Raw genomic sequence first — 22,911 nt, 5'->3', positions numbered from 1 at the left:
AATAACCCTTCATCCCCTGTGTAGGAGGGGTTTCTCTCCAGTGGGTAGCCCACCTGTGTCGTGTGGACTTGCCTCTGTCTCCATTATTTTCCACTCCCAAGTAACGCATCTCTCCCTCTCTCTCTCTCTCTCTTCCACTGTTCCTCCGTTCAGCGCTCGACTGAGCGTGCGGGGGCAGAGTGCAGGGCTCGCAGCTTTAAATGAGTAGGTCGCGTGCCAGTGAAGAGAGAGTGTGTGTGTGTGTGTGTGGTTCAGGGAGGAAGGAGCACATCTATAGAAGCACATAGCCAGGAGGACGCTTTTTTATATATATATATTTCTCTCTCCACTCTCTTTTTATCTCATAGGCTACCACATCTCCAATCTCTCTGCCAGAGCAAGAAAAACACAAACTTTTCTGTTGGAGAAGTGTCAGGTATGAGATGAAATAATATTTTAACTGTTTGTGTTTGGTTGATTGAAAAAAATATGACGGTAGATCAGAAGGAAGGACTCGACTAGAATTACTTAGCCAATATGGATTGCATGACTCGATCATTCAGCATGTAAATAATCACCATGTGCTATTTCTGAGAAAATGTGAAATCTTACACAGAATTTTTGGTGAACCAGTGAAGCATAAACAATGACTTCTATTAATTCTGTTCATACTCCCTTTCCACTGTCATCACTACAGAATATCATTTATTACATTGTGCTGTCGTGACAGCAGAGGTTGATGTCTGTAACCTCAGCCTCAAAGCTCATGTGGGAATATTAGTTATTTCATCTCTCCTGGGAATACAGGGAGCAGAACAGGGTTCTCATGGGGACAATATACGAAGCACAGCTTTCCCTGCTGAGATATCGTCAGGACATATTCTCCCCCTTCCCTTCACTGTAGACTCACAGGTTAACTGTGCTGTGATGTTAGTCTGAACCTGACTGGTGTTACATTATATTCATCTTCTATTGATGAGGCTAAGGAGAATAGTTCTCTAGAGTAAGATACTAAATAAATGTTTCCCTATTTAGTTCCTTATTCTTACTGTTTGGCATCTACAGCTGACTGTTATTCTATTTAGCAATGCTATTGTGTTATGTATTGCTTTCCTATTACTTTTCATTGCTTTATTTATACAGGTTTTAGCGACTTATTTGCATTTGCGAGCTGTCAAGCTGCAGTGAGATAAAAGGCAAGACCATGACAAGACAGCTATAGCAGAAACAGACTGGGAGTCAGGACGGACGGACGGACGGACGGACAGACAGTGTGGAGTCTCTCCCCAACACACGGACGGACGGGCGGACGGACAGACAGTGTGGAGTCTCTCCCCAACACACGGACGGACGGGCGGACGGACGGACAGACAGACAGACTAGCCAGTCTGTAAATGGGGTGACGGAGCCTTCAGTTAACTATAACACATAGTTGCAGCAGAGAAAGTTCCAGATACAGAACAGTGTGAGAGCGAGGAGAACCAGAAAATACAATTTTTCCTGTGTGTAGAGGTCAGTGGTAAGGTTATGATTCCCTCCACAACATGGCTGCAGTATATTGATCAGCTCTTATTTTTTACTTTTGCTGCTGAGCAAAGAGCTGGTCTGGGCAGATGTGTATGTAATCTCATGTGAAATGAGTTAGAGATATGTTACCTGCACTATGAAAATCTCAACCAGACATACAGCAAATGCACAGTATTTTCTCCCCTGGGGTAATCTACTAGAACATCAAGTTCCAGGGCAACAGAATGCCTGCAATATAGCGCTCCTGTAACATTGTGTTCCTGTATTGGCACTGTTTCAGCCTGCAGTATAGCGCTCCTGGAGAAGCAGTAAATGTGGCCCATTACTATGCAGTAAAACAACCAAGAGAAGGTTTGAAATAATTTCACAACAGGAAAATAATAAGACAGTGCTGCTGGACTTAATTGCAATCTGCTGTGGACATGTATCACTCTAGAAAGTAATTAGGTTACTACTACAACTTTTATTTTACCTTTATTTATCTAGGCAAGTCAGTTAAGAACAAATTCTTATTTTCAATGACAGAAAACTAATACAAAATAGAACATGGTTGTATTCCCCACAATAAAACAGTTTATTTTTTAAACATATGAAAAATATATATTTTTATAATTATATATATTTCAGCAGCTTGGAGCTACATGCCAAAACACCGAACATGGAGAGGGAATAGACAACACTCCAAATGGTTCCTCTTTTAAATTAAATTAACATTCCAACAGTTTTCCCTCCAATCAGTGAATGGGAAATAGATCAAGTTGTGTTTGTGATTTTAGAGTGTGGGTCAGAACATTCTCCTGGTGAAACTTTTGTCATTGTTTGTCATTGTTTCACCAGGAGAATGTTCTGACCCACACTCTAAAATCACAAACACAACTTGATCTATTTCCCATTCACTGATTGGAGGGAAAACTGTTGGAATGTTAATTTAAAAGAGGAACCTAAAGTGTTCCTAGGCTTGTTCAGGGGCAGAACGACAGATTTGTACCTTGTCAGCTCGGGGATTTGAACTTGCAACCTTTCGGTTACTAGCCCAACGTTCTAACCACTAGGCTACCCTGCCGCCCCAAAACTACTACTGCTGCTACAGTACTACTACTACCACTACAGAACTACTACTGCTATGAACTACTATTACTACATTTACATTGTACATGTTTGTCATTAAGCAGACACTCTTATCCAGAGCAACTTTCGGTTAGTGCATTCATCTTAAGATAAATAGGTGAGACAACCACATATCAAGTCATATAAGTACATTATTCCTAAATAGGAAAAGTTGGTGCTAATAGGACTTTTTTTCTGCTACTACTAATTATTATACTACTAATTCTACTAGTACTACTACTACTAATTATACTACTACTACTATACTACTACTACTACTCTATTACTACTACTACTGCTACTACTACTACTCTATTACTACTACTACTAGTACTACGACTACTACTAGTACTACGACTACTACTATACTACTACTATTAATTATACTACTACTACTAATACAACTACTGTACTACTACTACTACTACTACTAATACAACTACTGTACTACTACTACTACTACTACTACTACTACTACTACTACTAATCAAATGTTATTCTTCAAATGATTCGTAAAAAACAGGTGTGGACTAACAGTGAAATGCCAAAAAAAACTAAATAATAATAATAAATGGGTACTTACGGGCCGCAGAGAGAAAGAAAATAGAGAAGTAATAATAAATCCACAGTGAGTAACGATAACTTAGTTATACACTACATGACCATAAGTATGTGGACACATACACACTGCTTGTCTAACATCTCATTCCAAAATCATGGGCATTAATATGGAGTTGGTCCCCCCTTTGCTGCTAAAACAGCCTCCATTCTTCTGGGAAGGCTCTTCACTAGATGTTGGAACATTGCTGCGGGGACTTGCTTCCATTCACCCACAAGAGCATTAGTGAGGGCGGGGACTGATGTTGGCCGATTAGGCCTGGCTCGTAGTCGGAGTTCCAATTAATCTCAGAAGTGTTCGATGGGGTTGAGGTCAGGGCTCTGTGCAGGCCAGTCAAGTTCTTCCACACTGATCTCAACAGACCATTTCCGTATGGACCTCGCTTTGTGCACGGGGGCATTATCATGCTGAAACAGGAAAGGGCCTTCCCCAAACTGTTGCCAGAAAGTCGGAAGGACAGAATCGTCTAGAAAGTTATTGTATGCTGTAGCATTAAGATTTCCCTTTTCTGGAACTAAGGGGCCTAGCCCGAACCATGAAAAACAGCCCCAGACCATTATTCCTCCTGCACCAAACTTTACAGTTGGCACTATGCATTCGGGCAGGTAGTGTTCTCCTGGCATCTGCCAATCCCAGATTCGTTTAGTGTCCCGCTCCTTGAAAGCTGCAGCCCTTATTCATGAAGCTGGTAAACTCCTCAATTCCATCAGATGAATCCCGGAACATATTCCAGTCTGTACTGGCGAAACAGTTCTGTAGCTTAGCATCCGCTTCATCGGACCACTTCCGTATTGGGCACGTCACTGGTACTTCCTGTTTGAGTTTTTTCTTGTAAGCAGGAATCAGGAGGATAGAGTTATGGTTAGATTTGCCAAAGAGAGGCTGAGGGAGAGTTTTGTACGCGTTTCTGTGTGTGGTGTAAAGGTGATCTAGAGTTTTGTACGCGTTTCTGTTTGTGAAGTAAAGGTGATCTAGAGTTTTGTACGCGTTTCTGTTTGTGAAGTAAAGGTGATCTAGAGTTTTGTACGCGTTTCTGTTTGTGAAGTAAAGGTGATCTAGAGTTTTGTATGCGTTTCTGTTTGTGAAGTAAAGGTGATCTAGAGTTTTGTACGCGTTTCTGTTTGTGAAGTAAAGGTGATCTAGAGTTTTGTACGCGTTTCTGTTTGTGAAGTAAAGGTGATCTAGAGTTTTGTACGCGTTTCTGTTTGTGAAGTAAAGGTGATCTAGAGTTTTGTACGCGTTTCTGTTTGTGAAGTAAAGGTGATCTAGAGTTTTGTACGCGTTTCTGTGTGTGGTGTAAAGGTGATCTAGAGTTTTGTACGCGTTTCTGTTTGTGAAGTAAAGGTGATCTAGAGTTTTGTACGCGTTTCTGTTTGTGAAGTAAAGGTGATCTAGAGTTTTGTACGCGTTTCTGTTTGTGGTGTAAAGGTGATCTAGAGTTTTGTACGCGTTCCTGTGTGTGGTGTAAAGGTGATCTAGAGTTTTGTATGCGTTTCTGTGTGTGGTGTAAAGGTGATCTAGAGTTTTGTACGCGTTTCTGTGTGTGGTGTAAAGGTGATCTAGAGTTTTGTACGCGTTTCTGTTTGTGAAGTAAAGGTGATCTAGAGTTTTGTACGCGTTTCTGTGTGTGGTGTAAAGGTGATCTAGAGTTTTGTACGCGTTCCTGTGTGTGGTGTAAAGGTGATCTAGAGTTTTGTATGCGTTTCTGTGTGTGGTGTAAAGGTGATCTAGAGTTTTGTACGCGTTTCTGTGTGTGGTGTAAATGTGATCTAGAGTTTTGTATGTGTTTCTGTGTGTGATGTAAAGGTGATCTAGAGTTTTGTATGCGTTTCTGTTTGTGAAGTAAAGGTGATCTAGAGCTTTGTACGCGTTTCTGTTTGTGAAGTATTGGTGATCTAGAGTTTTGTATGCGTTTCTGTGTGTGGTGTAAAGGTGATCTAGAGTTTTGTATGTGTTTCTGTTGTGGTGTAAAGGTGATCTAGAGTTTTGTACGCGTTTCTGTGTGTGGTGTAAAGGTGATCTAGAGTTTTGTACGCGTTTCTGTTTGTGAAGTAAAGGTGATCTAGAGTTTTGTACGCGTTTCTGTTTGTGAAGTAAAGGTGATCTAGAGTTTTGTACGCGTTTCTGTTTGTGAAGTAAAGGTGATCTAGAGTTTTGTATGTGTCTCTGTTTGTGAAGTAAAGGTGATCTAGAGTTTTGTACGCGTTTCTGTGTGTGGTGTAAAGGTGATCTAGAGTTTTGTACGCGTTCCTGTGTGTGGTGTAAAGGTGATCTAGAGTTTTGTATGCGTTTCTGTGTGTGGTGTAAAGGTGATCTAGAGTTTTGTACGCGTTTCTGTGTGTGGTGTAAATGTGATCTAGAGTTTTGTATGTGTTTCTGTGTGTGATGTAAAGGTGATCTAGAGTTTTGTATGCGTTTCTGTTTGTGAAGTAAAGGTGATCTAGAGCTTTGTACGCGTTTCTGTTTGTGAAGTATTGGTGATCTAGAGTTTTGTATGCGTTTCTGTGTGTGGTGTAAAGGTGATCTAGAGTTTTGTATGTGTTTCTGTTGTGGTGTAAAGGTGATCTAGAGTTTTGTACGCGTTTCTGTGTGTGGTGTAAAGGTGATCTAGAGCTTTGTACGCGTTTCTGTTTGTGAAGTATTGGTGATCTAGAGTTTTGTATGCGTTTCTGTGTGTGGTGTAAAGGTGATCTAGAGTTTTGTATGTGTTTCTGTTGTGGTGTAAAGGTGATCTAGAGTTTTGTACGCGTTTCTGTGTGTGGTGTAAAGGTGATCTAGAGTTTTGTATGCGTTTCTGTGTGTGATGTAAAGGTGATCTAGAGTTTTGTACGCGTTTCTGTGTGTGGTGTAAAGGTGATCTAGAGTTTTGTATGTGTTTCTGTGTGTGGTGTAAAGGTGATCTAGAGTTTTATATGTGTTTCTGTTTGTGGTGTAAAGGTGATCTAGAGTTTTGTATGTGTTTCTGTTGTGGTGTAAAGGTGATCTAGAGTTTTGTATGTGTTTCTGTGTGTGGTGTAAAGGTGATATAGAGTTTTGTATGTGTTTCTGTTTGTGGTGTAAAGGTGATCTAGAGTTTTGTATGCGTTTCTGTTTGTGGTGTAAAGGTGATCTAGAGTTGTGTATGTGTTTCTGTTTGTTGTGTAAAGGTGATCTAGAGTTTTGTATGTGTTTCTGTGTGTGGTGTAAAGGTGATCTAGAGTTTTATATGTGTTTCTGTTTGTGGTGTAAAGGTGATCTAGAGTTTTGTATGTGTTTCTGTTGTGGTGTAAATGTGATCTAGAGTTTTGTATGCGTTTCTGTGTGTGGTGTAAAGGTGATCTAGAGTTTTGTATGTGTTTCTGTTTGTGGTGTAAAGGTGATCTATAGTTTTGTATGTGTTTCTGTGTGTGGTGTAAAGGTGATCTAGAGTTTTGTATGCGTTTCTGTTTGTGGTGTAAAGGTGATCTAGAGTTTTGTGTGTGTTTCTGTTTGTGGTGTAAAGGTGATCTAGAGTTTTGTATGTGTTTCTGTGTGTGGTGTAAAGGTGATCTAGAGTTTTGTGTGTGTTTCTGTGTGTGGTGTAAAGGTGATCTAGAGTTTTGTATGTGTTTCTGTGTGTGGTGTAAAGGTGATATAGAGTTTTGTATGTGTTTCTGTGTGTGGTGTAAAGGTGATCTAGAGTTTTTTTTATGTGTTTCTGTGTGTGGTGTAAAGGTGATATAGAGTTTTGTGTGTGTTTCTGTTTGTGGTGTAAAGGTGATCTAGAGTTTTGTATGTGTTTCTGTTTGTGGTGTAAAGGTGATCTAGAGTTTTGTATGTGTTTCTGTGTGTGGTGTAAAGGTGATATAGAGTTTTGTGTGTGTTTCTGTGTGTGGTGTAAAGGTGATATAGAGTTTTGTATGCGTTTCTGTGTGTGGTGTAAAGGTGATCTAGAGTTTTGTGTGTGTTTCTGTTTGTGGTGTAAAGGTGATCTAGAGTTTTGTATGCGTTTCTGTGTGTGGTGTAAAGGTGATCTAGAGTTTTGTGTGTGTTTCTGTTTGTGGTGTAAAGGTGATCTAGAGTTTTGTGTGTGTTTCTGTTTGTGGTGTAAAGGTGATCTAGAGTTTTATATGTGTTTCTGTGTGTGGTGTAAAGGTGATCTAGAGTTTTGTATGCATTTCTGTGTGTGGTGTAAAGGTGATCTAGAGTTTTATATGTGTTTCTGTGTGTGAAGTAAAGGTGATCTAGAGTTTTTTCGCCTCTAGTTGCACGGGTGACATGCTGGTAGAAATGATGTCAAATGTAATTCAGTCACCGGCCACTATAATTCTACTTCTACTTCTACTACTACTACTACTGCTGATACTACTACTGCTGATACTACTACTACTACTACTACTACTGCTGATACTACTACTACTACTGATACTACTACTACTACTACTACTACTACTGCTGATACTACTACTACTGATACTACTACTACTAATACTACTACTGCTGCTACTGCTACAACTAATACTAGTACTGCTGCTGCTATTACTAATAATACTGCTACTACTAATACTGATGCTACTACTACAACTACTACTACTGTAGACTCTCATTCTACCATCATAACTACTCGCACTTCTGTATTGTCATACCTCCTTATAGGCTGCAGCAGCTTTGCCCCCTTATCTTCTCCATCTCAGCAGAATACAGTGGAGTGTGAAAGCTTTATGCTGTAGGTTATAACTACACACACACACACACACACACACACACACACACACACACACACACACACACACACACACACACACACACACACACACACACACACACACACACACACACACACACACACACACACACACACACACACACACACACACACACACACACACACACACACACACACACACACACACACCTATGTAGAAGAGAATGCCAAAGGATGATCTGCTGCCATTGCTCATTCAGACCTTAACAGACAGAAATGGTCTCCATGATGATAAGTGGAGGTCAGGGTTGGTGTCAACTCAATTCCAACCAAATCCATTTAACCAATCATTTCAACTTTAATGAATTGGACAGTTTCCCATTGCTTTCAATTAGGATTTTCCTCCTCAGTTCATCCAGGATATTTGAATGCCTTTTTCTTCAATTTGACACAGTTGGAACCTAAAGTAATTTACTTCCTGTCTCAGCGATACCATCCACTACTCCCCTGGCTGCTCTCTCTGATGACGGGCTTTGAAAAACAGATGCGCTCCGGCACAACAAAGTGTGAACAGAGGTGATTGATTACCAATGCACCATGAGTATGTTTGGAGTGTGTATAGCCGTGAAGGGGGGTTGTGCTTGTGGTTGTGTGTGTGTGTGTGTGTGTGTGTGTGTGTGTGTGTGTGTGTGTGTGTGTGTGTGTGTGTGTGTGTGTGTGTGTGTGTGTGTGTGTGTGTGTGTGTGTGTGTGTGTGTGTGTGTGTGTGTGTGTGTGTGTGTGTGTTAGTGGTAGCAGATGGTATAGTTTGTGTTTGATGCTGAATCAGGTGGTTTCATATCCCTAGTGAATACTAAAGCATGTCCATTCCCTCTGAGTTACTGTTAATATGTTTTATGTCAGTCGTCCCCTGGCTGGGAAAATGAATGTGTTTACAAGAGAACCATAACAATATATCCATTCTGAGCCTGAGACCTGAGCGGAATTTTGATGCTGCATGGCCTACACAGCAGAATCTGAAAGAGAAGATAGAATTACACACAGATCCAAATAAACTGGATAGAAATATAGCAACATAAAGAACGGGTAACACTTTATTTGCATAATCCATCTGGAGATGCTCTACAGACTATCAGTAACATTTCAACTATCTACTAACCCTAACCCTAACCTTAACCCTTATCCTAACCCTAAACTTAACCCTAGCCCTAATCCTAACCTTAACCCTTACCCTTAATCTATACGTTACCTTATCCCTAACCGTAACCTTAGCAAGCAGTTGCTTATCAACAGATAGTTTGTTGATAGTATGACCATCTTTAGAGCATCTACAGATGGACTATCCGGACTATGCAAATAAAGTGTGACCAAAGAACGCTTATGGGCAGAACATCTTTGACAAATAATTCCTGTATTGAACACCCCATGTCTTACAGAGATATACCCTGCTGGTTCTGAGAACTACCCTTCAAGGTTGACCAACTCTCCTCCTGAAGAGCTACTTGGTATGCAGGAATGTGCAGGACTTTTGCTCCCATGAATAGGGTTTGACCACCTCTAAATACACTAAGCAAAATACAATTTTGCCTGTTGGAATGCAGCCACTGAGTTGAGTGGCAGTTTGGAGATAAGGGGAACAGGTGGAAGAATGAAGATGAGAGGAAGAGAGGGATGAGTGGAGGTGTGTGAAGGAGGGCGAAGGTGAAGGAGTGAAGACAGGGAAATTAACACCTCCTGTCTTGTCTGAAGATGTGTCCCTGGAGAGGTAGTGGACACCCACTCTTGACCTTCCTCCTCTCCTTTGTCTGACCACCTCCTCAGGTCATACTACCTGTGATTGCAGAAGGGCTGTCTGTCTGAGAGAGAGAGAGGGAAAGGGAGTGGGAGAAAGAGAGAGAGGGGAGAGAGAAAGAGAGAGAGGGGAGAGAGAAAAAGAGAGAGAGAGTGAAGCGAGAGAGAGAGAGAGAGAGAGAGAGAGAGAGAGAGAGAGAGAGAGAGAGAGAGAGAGAGAGAGAGAGAGAGAGAGAGAGAGAGAGAGAGAGAGAGAGAGAGAGAGAGAGAGAGAGAGAGAGAGAGGGAGGGAGGGAGGGAGGGAGGGAGGGAGGGAGGGAGGGAGGGAGGGAGGGAGGGAGGGAGGGAGGGAGGGAGGGAGGGAGGGAGAGAGAGAGAGAGAGAGAGAGAGAGAGAGAGAGAGAGAGAGAGAGAGAGAGAGAGAGAGAGAGAGAGAGAGAGAGAGAGAGAGAGAGAGAGAGAGAGAGAGAGAGAGAGAGAGAGAGAGAGAGAGAGAGAGAGAGAGAGAGAGAGAGAGAGAGAGAGAGAGAGCATTCATTAGGCACTAAGGCCTATGTTGCTGTTGTGGCGTACTAACTGCTGCCCCTGGTGTATCACACACCCATACTATCTCACTCTCTCAGCATATGAGTACTGTAGCCTTCCCTCTGCTAATGAAGAGGGCTGTGAACTCCCTTGGCCCCCAATCCCACCCCCAAACCACACACACACACATACTCATACATGGATGGTCAGACAGGCACGAGCGCAGAGAGAGAGAGAGAGAGAGAGAGAAGGAGAGAGAGAAGGAGAGAGAGAGGGAGAGAGGGAGAGAGGGAGAGAAAGAGACAGAGACAGAGGGAGCGAGAGACGCACACTCACATGTACACAGTATGTGTTCTCTCCCTCCCCCATGTACAACCCTCTGATGTCAATGCGTAGTACCAGGATCTAAAAGCCGTTTGTCTATTCCTATAAACATGTTTGTTAGCTGTCTTCTCCTTTAGTGCACTGAAGTAGATGTGTGTGTGTGTGTGTGTGTGTGTGTGTGTGTGTGTGTGTGTGTGTGTGTGTGTGTGTGTGTGTGTGTGTGTGTGTGTGTGTGTGTGTGTGTGTGTGTGTGTGTGTGTGTGTGTGTGTGTGTGTGTGTGTGTCTGTGTCTGTGTGTCTGTGTCTGTGTGTGTGTGTGTCTGTGTGTGTGTCATCCCTGCGTCATCGTCCTGTGTTTCCCTCGTTTCTTTACATCTCACAATAGAATTCATAAACAAATGCCGTGGAAATAGGACATCAAACTCCATTCCATGTCATAATTTGGAGAATGTATGATTTCATGCATAAACAGCTGCAGTTATTCATAATTTTCTACATCATTTGAGATGAGACTGTTGTTCTATCAAGCTCCTGTCACCAACTGAGTAAGATGTTTCTTCACAGCACTGCCACATAAGAGATTTTAGCTTGTGTGTATGTCTGTGCTTGTGCTTTTTGCAGACTTAATACTTAGTGTTAATCTGTGTGTGCATATGCATGTGTGTGTGTAACCACAGAGAGTCATCAACAGGGATAGAAGGAGGTGATGTGGAGAGCTCTAAGATTTATAATCTGCTTCCACTGAGAGAGTGAAGAGGAGGAGAGGAGAGGCGATAAGGAGAGGAAAGAGGGTGGAAGGAGAGGAAAGAGAGAATGGAATTCTCTAGAATGTTCTGTGTTCCAGAAATGACTCCTACTAGTCCAGGATATAATACCACAAGCAGAGAATCCAGGACAAGCGGTGTGGCAAATAAGGTTCCCAAGGGGGCAAAAAGAAAAACAAAGCTAAAGCAATGTAATAAAAAGGTGGAATACCTTCAGAATATACTGTGTATATACACTCAGTGGCTAATTTATTAGGTACAGACCCCCCTTTGCCTACAGAACAGCCGTAATTCTTCAGGGCATGGAAATGTTGCTCAATTGATATCAGGGGACCTAACGTGTGCCAGGAAAACATTCCCCACATCATTACACCACCACCAGCCTGTACCGTTGACACCAGGCAGGATGAGGCCATGGACTCATGCTGTTTACACCAAATCCTGACTCTGCCATCAACATGATACAACAGGAACAGGGATTTGTTTGCCCTGGCAATGTTTTCCCATTCCTCAATTGTCCAATGTTGGTGATCATGTGTCCACTGAAGCCGCTTCTTCTTGTTTTTAGCTGATAGGAGTGGAACCTGGTGTGGTCGTCTGCTACAATTGCCCATCAGTGACAAGGATCAACGAGTTGTGCATTCCGAGATGCCGTTCTGCACACCACTGGTGTACTGCATCTTTATTTGCCTGCTTCTCGCCTGCCTGTTAGCTTGCACTATTCTTGCCATTCTCCTTGGACCTCTCATCAACGAGCTGTCTTCACCCACTGCTGCTGACTGGATGCTTTTTGTTTGTCGCACCGTTCTCAGTAAACCCTGGACACTGTCGTGTGTGAAAATCCCAGGAGGCCTGCCGTTTCTGAGATACTGGAATCAGTGTGCCTGGTACCAATGATCATAACACGCTCACAGTTGCTTAGGTCACTCGTTTTGCCCATTCTAACCTTCAATCGAACAGTAACTGAATGTCTCGATGCCTGTCTGCCTTCTTTATATAGCAAGCCACGGCCATGTGACTCACTGTCTGTAAGTGTGAACCATTTTCGTGAACAGGGTGGTGTACCTAATAAACTGGCCATTGACTGTACATACACTGACTATAGAAAACATTAAAAACACCTGCTCTTTCCATGACATAGACTGACCAGATGAATCTAGGTAAGAGCTATGATCCCTTATTGATGTCACTTGTTAAATCCAATTCAGTCAGTGCAGATGAAGGGGAGGAGACAGGTTAAAGAATAATTTTTAAGCCTTGAAACAATTGGGACATGGCTTGTGTATGTGTGCCATTCAGAGGGTGAATGAGCAAGACAAAAAATCTAAGTTTTTTTCACGGTGTGAGGTCGTAGCTGCCAGGCGCACCGGTGTGTGTCAAGGGGGGTTTCAGCTCAATTTTAGGTTGGTATTCCTAATGTTTGGTACACGTTGTGTATATCACAGGAGGTTGGTGAGGGGAGTACAGCTCATAATAATGGTTGGAATGGAGTGAATGGAATGGTAACAACCACATGGAAATCACATGTTTGATACCATTCCATTTATTCCGTTCCAGCCACTACTATGAGCCCGTCCTCCCCAATTAAAGTGCCACCGGCTGCCTGTGATATAGGACACCGTTCAAAAGTTTGGACACACCTACTCATTCAAGGGATTTTCTTTATATTTACTATTTTCTACATTGTAGAATAATAGTGAAGACATCAAAACTATGAAATAACTCATATGGAATCATGTAGTAACCAAAACAGTGTTAAACAAATGAAAATATATTTTATATTTGAGGTTCTTCAATGTAGCCACCCTTTGCCTTGATGACAGCTCTGCACACTCTTGGCATTCTCTCAACCAGTTTCATGAGGTAGTCACCTGGAATGCATTTCAATTGACGTGCCTTGGTGTGCCTTGTTAAAAGTTAATTTGTGGAATTTCTTTCCTTCTTAATGTGTTTGTAGCCAATCAGTTGTGTTGTGACAAGGTAGGGGTGGTATACAGAAGATAGCCCTATTTGGTTAAAGACCAAGTCCCTATTATGGCAAGAACAGCTCAAATAAGCAAAGAGAAACAACATTCCATCATTACTTTAAGACGTGAAGGTCAGTCAATCCAGAAAATGTCAAGAACTTTGAAAGTTTCTTCAAGTGCAGTCGCAAAAACCATCAAGCGCTATGATGAAACTGGCTCTCATGAGGACCGCCACAGGAAAGGAAGACCCAGAGTTACCTCTGCTGCAGAGGATAAGTTCATTAGAGTTAACTGCACCTCAGATTGCAGCCCAAATAAATGCTTCACAGATATCAAGTAATAGACACATCTTAACATCAACTGTTCAGAGGAGACTGCGTGAATCAGGCCTTCAAGAAACTACAACTAAAGGACACCAATAAGAAGAAGAGACTTGCTTGGGCCAAGAAACACAAGCAATGGACATTAGACTGGTGGAATTCTGTCCTTTGGTCTGATGAGTCCAGATTTGAGATTTTTGGTTCCAACCGCCCTGTGTTTGTGAGACGCAGAGTAAGTCAACGGATGATCTCCGCATGTGTGGTTCCCACCATGAAGCATGGAGGAAGAGGAGGTATGATGGTGTGGGGGTGCTTTGCTGGTGACACTGTCAGTGATTTATTTAGAATTCAAGGCCCACTTAGCCAGCATGGCTAACACAGCATTCTGCAGTGATACTCCATCTCATCTGGTTTGCACTTAGTGGAACTATAATTGTTTTTTTCAACAGGACAATGACTCACACACTCTTCCAGGCTGTGTAAGGGCTATTTGACGAAGAAGGAGAGGGATGGAGTGCTGCATCAGATCCTGGCTTCCACAATCCCGACCTCAACCCAATTGAGATTGTTTGGGATGAGTTGGACCGCAGAGTGAAGGAAAGGCAGCCAACAAGTGCTCAGCATATGTGGGAACTGTCACGCCCTGATCTGTTTCACCTGTCCTTGTGCTTGTCTCCACTCCCCCCCCCCCCCAGGTTTCGCTTATTATCCCCGGTATATTTATCCCTGTGTTTCCTGTTTCTCTGTGCCAGTTCGTCTTGTTTGTCAAGTCAACCAGCGTTTTTGTGTCTCAGCTCCTGCTTTTCCCAGTCTCTCTTTTCTCACCCTCCTGGTTTTGACCCTTGCCTGTCCTGACTCTGAGCCCGCCTGCCTGACCACTCTGCTTACCCCTGACCTCGAGCCTGCCTATCGCCTGGTACTGTTTGGAACTGGTTTATAAACTTTCGCCTGTACCCGACCTGCCTTTTGCCTACCCCTCTTGTTATAATAAATATCGGAGCTCAACCATCTGCCTCCTGTGTCTGCATTTGGGTCTCACCTTGTGCCCTTATAGGAACTCCTTCAAGACTGTTGGAAAAGCATTCCTCATGAAGCTGGTTGAGAGAATGCCAAGAGTGTGCAAAGCTGTCATCAAGCTACTTTGGAGAATCTCAAATATAAAATATATTTGTATGTATGTATGTAAGTATGTATATTTGTTTAAGACTTTTTTGGTTACTACATGAGTCCATATGTGTTATTTCATAGTTTCGATGTCTTAACTATTATTCTGCAATGTAGAAAATAGTACAAATAAAGAAAAACTCTTGAAACTCTTGAATGAGTAGGTGTGTACAAACTTTTGAATGTAACTGTATGTATGTATAAATTCCCAATCTGGCCCTCAAACCATCATGGTCACCTAATAATCCCCAGTTTACAATTGGCTCATTCATCCCCCTCCTCTCCCCTGTAACTATTCCCCAGGTCGTTGCTGCAAATGAGAACGTGTTCTCAGTCAACTTACCTGGTAAAATAACGGTAAAATAAAAATAAAAAATAAAATAAACCACATAGATTTTTCGGAAGCTGTTGGGATTCTTCAGGCAGTGGAAAATCCATTGAATTAGAACTGATTGGAGTGGGAATACCCCTCCTGCTAATTCTAATTCTATGAATGCAGCATTCCCTGCTTGGTAGAACAACAGTCTCATCTCAAATGATGTAGAAAATTATGAATAACTGCAGCTGTTTATGCATGAAATCATACATTCTCCAAATTATGACATGGAATGGAGTTTGATGTCCTATTTCCACGGCATTTGTTTATGAATTCTATTGTGAGATAGACGAGGGAACACACACACACAGCCCAGGGAACAACACACACTATCTTGTAGACCTAAAATGCTTCAATGTGCAGTTGGACTGCAGTTCCCTGAGCTGTGTGTCCCTGGGCCAGTGAAAGTGTCAGTCGATAGATGCATGGTGACAGGTCCTCTTTCTCAGCTCGCTGTGTGTGGGCGTTGCGTGTGCAGTGTGTGCAGGGGGAGGTGTGCTGATATGTTTGTGTGTGTGTGTGTTTGTATGTCTGTGACAGCAGCTGCAGTGGACAAAAAGACACACACACCGACACAGACACACACACACACACACACACACACACACACACACACACACACACACACACACACACACACACACACACACACACACACACACACACACACACACACACACACACACACACACACACACACACACACAGACACACACACACACACATACACAGCTCACAGCATGTTGTTTTAAAACCACCTGGCTCTTTAATCTCCTAATCAGACTCAAACCAGATGTGAACTGAAAACTGTTTTTGTTTTGTTATGTTTGGAAAGAGAGAAAAATTAAACTTTTTGTACAGTTTTCATTCTCCTTCCCCAGATGAAAGAATGTTCTACTGTCGACAAGCACACACACCAGTCCCTGTTTCACCCAGCCATGTTATTAAAAAAGTGTGAATCAAACAGAAGTCTTTCTGGTGACAAGTGTTCTTTGAGTGGGTCAGCGGAGAAGAGGTGTAGATTGAAAAGAGTTCCCATCAACCCTCAGGACACACACACACGCACACACACACTGTTGTTTTTAATATCATGTTTACGTTCAGGTTCTCCAACAGACTTACTTCCTTTAGTCACAGGACTGGCTTTGATCTCAGCCCCGTTAGTCCTGCACACTGTCTGTATGTGTGTGTGTGTGTGTGTGTGTGTGTGTGTGTGTGTGTGTGTGTGTGTGTGTGTGTGTGTGTGTGTGTGTGTGTGTGTGTGTGTGTGTGTGTGTGTGTGCATGCGTGCGTGCAAGTGTTTATATGCAAACCACTCAGAGCAAACTAATTTCACGTTGGTGTGTACGTGTGTTTGTTCAGCTTTGAGTGGGAGATTTTACATGTGAAGCAGCTGATGAGAGGAGAGGAGGGGAGAGGAGAGGTGGAGAGGAGGAGAGGAGGGGAGGGGAGAGGAGGAGAGGAGGGGAGGGGAGGGGAGAGGAGAGGTGGAGAGGAGGAGAGGAGGAGAGGAGTGGAGGGGAGAGGGGAGGTGGAGAGGAGGGGAGGGGAGGGGAGAGGAGAGGAGGAGAGGAGGGGAGGGGAGAGGAGAGGTGGAGAGGAGGAGAGGAGGGGAGGGGAGAGGAGAGGTGGAGGAGAGGAGAGGAGGGGAGGAGAGGTGGAGGAGAGGAGGGGAGGGGAGAGGGGTTGAATGCAGCTGGAGGTGAGTATATAACCATGGTAGTGTGATAGTGTGTGTCAGGGTAGGAGGGTGTCAGTGAAGCTGATGTAATGTCATGTCGTGTGTGTTCTGTACACGGAGCTACTGTGGGCAGGGCTCACCTCTTTAGAACATCGTCTGTAATCCTTGTAACCAAGTCAAGGGGACCTTGTCATATTGTTCATGAGACATCAAGCCATTCGAAGGCTGCCACCACAGATATTACAAAATATAGTAATCTCTTCTTCTCTCCATCTGCACCATTCTATGGTTGTAGACTGATGCCATACAGTGTGTGTGTTTGCGTGTAAGTGCTTGCGTGTGTGTCTGTGATGACAAATGGGGTGAGAGTGTCACACCATTCTTGAACATTCCTTATCTCCCTGACCCCTCCCCCGACTTCGCCCCCTCAACCCACCAATGTCACACAAACACACGCATGCATGCATCCACACACACACGGTGACAGCAATCAGTCATGTTGCCATGCCGCCGGCGGTCACAGCAACCCCTGACATTTCCAATCATCAGGGAGAGAACATTTGTGACAGAACAGAAAGAGTAGAGAGGAGAGAGAGGGAGGAGAGAAAGATGGAGGGGAGAGAATGAGTAGGAAAGAGAGAGAGAGTGAGAAACACACATCAGAAGTCAACCGTCGCCTCTGGAGTGATCTGTACTCAGGGTTCAATACTACTGTGCATTACTCAGGGTTCAATACTACTGTGCATTACTCAGGGTTCAATACTACTGTGCATTACTCAGGGTTCAATACTACTGTGCATTACTCAGGGTTCAATTCCCTGCTATCAGGAACTGAAAATGCCTCTAGATGTTTTCACTGAACAAGGAACAGAGGCACACATCATTATCATCGGCTAGACTAGAGCACTGTCAAGTAGAATATCTACAGCAGTGTATCCTTTAGGTCAGTGTGTTTCAGTGTTTGCTGCGGGTCACCAGGATCAGGGTTGAGACAGACAGGACTGATGCATCTGTAACGAGTTAAGTTCACTCCACAGCTAGCTTGAAATGTCGCCGATGGAGCTAACTAATTGGTACCTTTTGTATAGCTCAATCAGTTGGTATGCTGTCAAGGAGGACGTTAACGTGTGTCTGCGAGCAGAGGTTCACTGGTTTGAGCCCGGTATGGGGATAGGGCAGCGTTTCCCAAATGAGGGGTCGCGACCCTGATCCTGGTGACCCGCAGCAAATACACTGATTTGAAAATGGTGTCTTGAGGAAAACCTCTGAATAAAAACAATAATGGCTCTTGGTTCATAGAATATTATGACCTCAAAACTGAAAGATAAGTCTCTCAGGAACATGTATGTCTTCTGTTTCCCTCTACAATGCCCACAAATCCTCATTAGAACAGAGTGGAGGGGACGAGACCAGGCGCTAAATCAGGGCGGCATTTTCTGAGCTAAACTGACCAAGACGCACCTCTAACAACAACACATAAAACCTCACATAATTCTGCCTAAAAACAATGTCAATTTCTCTCAACCAGTGGCATATGGGCTTTTTAGTTGAGAGCTGATGCCGCCCTGTGATAAGCAGTGCCCACTTTGTCTAAGGCAGGGGTGCTAAATATTCCCAGCGCACCTCTTCAGGTTCCAGGTTCTGTTGGAGAGACGCATCGCTGCGGCGATCCACCAATGTTCCGTCCAAAAAATGTTCTAACATAAATCATGTAGCAGATCTAGGATATGGTAGAAATAATATGTGGCCTCCTGAGTGGCGCAGTGGTCTAAGACACTGCATCACAGTGCTAGCTGTGCCACTAGAGATCCGTGAGTCCAGGCTCTGTTGCAGCCGGCCGCAACCGGGAGACCCATGGGACGGCGCACAATTGTCCCAGCGTCATCCGGGTTAGGGGAGGGTTTGGCCGGCAGGGATGTTCTTGTCCCATCGCGCACTAGCAACTGCTGTGGCGGGCCGGGTGCAGTGCACGCTGACACGGTCGCCAGGTGTACAGTGTTTCCTCCGACACATTGGTGTGACTTGGCTGGGTTGTGTTTCGGAGGACGCACGGCTTTTGACCTTCGCCTCTCCCAAGTCCAGCGATGGGACAAGACTGTAACTACCAATTGGATACGACGAAATTGGAGAGAAAAGGGGTAAAAGAAAAGAAATGTCTATGTGACCTTTTCTGTAGCCTAGAGGCTGGAGATAAAATGGATGACAATGTAATGAGACAGACACTTTTTACATCATGCAGGTTTCTCCCATCAAATAGCCTAACCTACAGTAAATGGCGCTCAATCAAATAAAACATTTGCTGTCATGTTATCAAACAACATATCCTAAAACAGGACAGGTGAATGTAGAATGGACACTATGGAATGGACCATAACAACTGTTGGCCAGGAGTTTCACCCCATTGTCATGATCAGTGGTTTCAAATTTGTATCCATACATTTTTTTGGACAAGCTGATTATAGCGAAAAATAACATACTTCTGCATTTCCCACTGTGTCAACACATTGCAAATATGCTCACGATAACTCCTGATAAAGTTGGGTAGCTGATATTCAGAGCCTAAATAGCCAAATTGATTAGTCACAGGAATCAGGACTAATAAAGCCAGTCCAATGGCCTGTTTAACAAACAGTGGGCCTGCCACATGGATGGGCATTCATTAAATTCCATTACGGCGACATGGTAGGCTACACCACAGTAAACATGAGCCAACATCTTTTGGACGTCTTTTTTGTGTTTTATAAACGGTAGGATTACCACGTAGATGGGCATTCATAAAATGATTTAACAGGCAGTACTGTAGGCTACACCTCAGTAAGCACGGACCGACACCGAAGCCTTTTGGACATCTTTTTTTGGTGCAGTCCGGACTAGTCTTGATTTCCACATCCACGGACATTGGTTTTTGGTCTGGTCTGGACCAAATCTGATGTTAAGTACTGTTGACCGGCAAATTATACCGGTGTGTCCGTTCCTTAAGTGTGTCCCCGCTCCGTCTGTCAGGTCAGTCAGCAGGATGTACCAGCATGGTGGAGGTCATGGAGGAGGTCCTCAGGAGGTGGCGCTAACAGACGAAGAGAAGGAGATCATCAACAGTGTTCTGGCTCGGGCTGAGACCATAGAGGCCATGGAGCAGGAGAGGATCGGGTGAGACAAACAGAGAGAGAGAGCGGGGAACGAGAACGAGAGAGAAATAGAAAACTGTGTGTGCATGTGTGTGTGTGTGTGTGTGTGCATACTGTGTGATCTCTCCTCTCTAGGCGGTTGGCGACCTTTCTGGACAGTGTGTGTGTGTGTGTGTGTGTGTGTGTGTGTGTGTGTGTGTGTGTGTGTGTGTGTGTGTGTGTGTGTGTGTGTGTGTGTGTGTGTGTGTACTGCAGGCGTTTTGCCACTAGGTTGGACAGTATGAAGAAGACGGCGTGTGGAGATGGTCAGTCTCGTTGTCTGCTGTGTGGAGAGACGTTTGGACAGCAGGGAGTCACCTCTGTACTCTGTTCCCACTGCAAGAAGGTAACAAACAAACCTACCTACAGAGACTACTACAACACATTGACTGGACCCGCAGGGGTAAACTACTGTATCTACTGTATCTCCTATATCTCCTGTAACTCCTGTAACTCCTGTAACTCCTGTATCTCCTGTAACTCCTGTAACTCCTGTAAATCCCGTATCTCCTGTAACTCCTGTATCTCCTGTATCTCCTGTAACTCCTGTATCTCCTGTAACTCCTGTATCTCCTGTAACTCCTGTATCTCCTGTAACTCCTGTATCTCCTGTAACTCCTGTAACTCCTGTATCTCCTGTAACTCCTGTAACTCCTGTATCTCCTGTAACTCCTGTATCTCCTGTAACTCCTGTAACTCCTGTATCTCCTGTATCTCCTGTAACTCCTGTATCTCCTGTAACTCCTGTATCTCCTGTAACTCCTGTATCTCCTGTAACTCCTGTATCTCCTGTAACTCCTGTATCTCCTGTAACTCCTGTATCTCCTGTATCTCCTGTAACTCCTGTATCTCCTGTAACTCCTGTATCTCCTGTAACTCCTGTATCTCCTGTAACTCCTGTATCTCCTGTATCTCCTGTAACTCCTGTATCTCCTGTAACTCCCGTATCTCCTGTAACTCCTGTATCTCCTGTATCTCCTGTAACTCCTGTATCTCCTGTAACTCCTGTATCTCCTGTAACTCCTGTATCTCCTGTAACTCCTGTAACTCCTGTATCTCCTGTAACTCCTGTAACTCCTGTATCTCCTGTAACTCCTGTATCTCCTGTAACTCCTGTATCTCCTTTATCTCCTGTAACTCTTGTAACTCCTGTATCTCCTGTAACTCCTTTATCTCCTGTAACTCTTGTAACTCCTGTATCTCCTGTAACTCCTATAACTCCTGTATCTCCTGTAACTCCTATAACTCCTTTATCTCCTGTAACTCTTGTAACTCCTGTAACTCCTTTATCTCCTGTAACTCTTGTAACTCCTGTATCTCCTGTAACTCCTGTAACTCCTGTAACTCCTGTATCTCCTGTAACTCCTGTAACTCCTGTATCTCCTGTAACTCCTGTAACTCCTGTAACTCCTGTATCTCCTGTAACTCCGTTATCTCCTGTAACTCCTATAACTCCTTTATCTCCTGTAACTTCTATAACTCCTGTAACTCCTGTATCTCCTATAATTCCTGTAGCTCCTGTAACTCCTGTATCTCCTATAATTCCTGTAGCTCCTGTAACTCCTGTATCTCCTGTAACTCCTATAACTCCTTTATCTCCTGTAACTCTTGTAACTCCTGTATCTCCTGTAACTCCTTTATCTCCTGTATCTCCTCTAACTCCTGTAACTCCTGTAACTCCTGTATCTCCTGTAACTCCTATAACTCCTTTATCTCCTGTATCTCCTGTAACTCCTGTAACTCCTGTATCTCCTGTATCTCCTGTAACTCCTGTAACTCCTGTATCTCCTGTAACTCCTGTAACTCCTGTAAATCCCGTATCTCCTGTAACTCCTGTATCTCCTGTAACTCCTGTATCTCCTGTAACTCCTGTATCTCCTGTAACTCCTGTATCTCCTGTAACTCCTGTAACTCCTGTATCTCCTGTAACTCCTGTAACTCCTGTAAATCCCGTATCTCCTGTAACTCCTGTAACTCCTGTATCTCCTGTAACTCCTGTATCTCCTGTAACTCCTGTATCTCCTGTAACTCCTGTATCTCCTTTATCTCCTGTAACTCTTGTAACTCCTGTATCTCCTGTAACTCCTTTATCTCCTGTAACTCTTGTAACTCCTGTATCTCCTGTAACTCCTATAACTCCTGTATCTCCTGTAACTCCTATAACTCCTTTATCTCCTGTAACTCTTGTAACTCCTGTATCTCCTGTAACTCCGTTATCTCCTGTAACTCCTATAACTCCTTTATCTCCTGTAACTTCTATAACTCCTGTAACTCCTGTATCTCCTATAATTCCTGTAGCTCCTGTAACTCCTGTATCTCCTATAATTCCTGTAGCTCCTGTAACTCCTGTATCTCCTGTAACTCCTATAACTCCTTTATCTCCTGTAACTCTTGTAACTCCTGTATCTCCTGTAACTCCTTTATCTCCTGTATCTCCTCTAACTCCTGTAACTCCTGTAACTCCTTTATCTCCTGTATCTCCTGTAACTCCTGTAACTCCTGTATCTCCTGTAACTCCTGTAACTCCTGTAAATCCCGTATCTCCTGTAACTCCTGTATCTCCTGTATCTCCTGTAACTCCTGTATCTCCTGTAACTCCTGTATCTCCTGTAACTCCTGTAACTCCTGTATCTCCTGTATCTCCTGTAACTCCTGTAACTCCTGTATCTCCTGTAACTCCTGTATCTCCTGTAACTCCTGTATCTCCTGTAACTCCTGTATCTCCTGTAACTCCTGTAACTCCTGTAAATCCCGTATCTCCTGTAACTCCTGTAACTCCTGTATCTCCTGTAACTCCTGTATCTCCTGTAACTCCTGTATCTCCTGTAACTCCTGTATCTCCTTTATCTCCTGTAACTCTTGTAACTCCTGTATCTCCTGTAACTCCTTTATCTCCTGTAACTCTTGTAACTCCTGTATCTCCTGTAACTCCTATAACTCC

The 22,911-nt window shown here is 43.5% G+C and overlaps 1 protein-coding gene across 1 annotated transcript in view; it reads left to right on the top strand.

The window, feature by feature from the left end:
• Positions 1-226: 226 nt before the first annotated feature.
• rph3aa (rabphilin 3A homolog (mouse), a) overlaps positions 227-22,911 on the top strand; it is a 39,884-nt gene continuing 17,199 nt past the window's right edge. Inside the window, exons 1-4 of the mRNA XM_071338351.1 lie at positions 227-415; positions 1,123-1,491; positions 19,810-19,953; positions 20,187-20,316. Coding sequence (XP_071194452.1) covers positions 19,823-19,953; positions 20,187-20,316 — 261 coding nt within the window. The 5' untranslated portion in view covers positions 227-415; positions 1,123-1,491; positions 19,810-19,822. The remainder of the gene's footprint in view (positions 416-1,122; positions 1,492-19,809; positions 19,954-20,186; positions 20,317-22,911) is intronic.

Source organism: Salvelinus alpinus, chromosome 1 (genome assembly GCF_045679555.1).
Source record: "Salvelinus alpinus chromosome 1, SLU_Salpinus.1, whole genome shotgun sequence".
NCBI classification, from domain to species: Eukaryota; Metazoa; Chordata; class Actinopteri; order Salmoniformes; family Salmonidae; genus Salvelinus; species Salvelinus alpinus.
The sequence above is the reverse complement of the archived record's forward strand: the minus strand, read 5'-3'. Positions and strand labels throughout refer to the sequence as shown.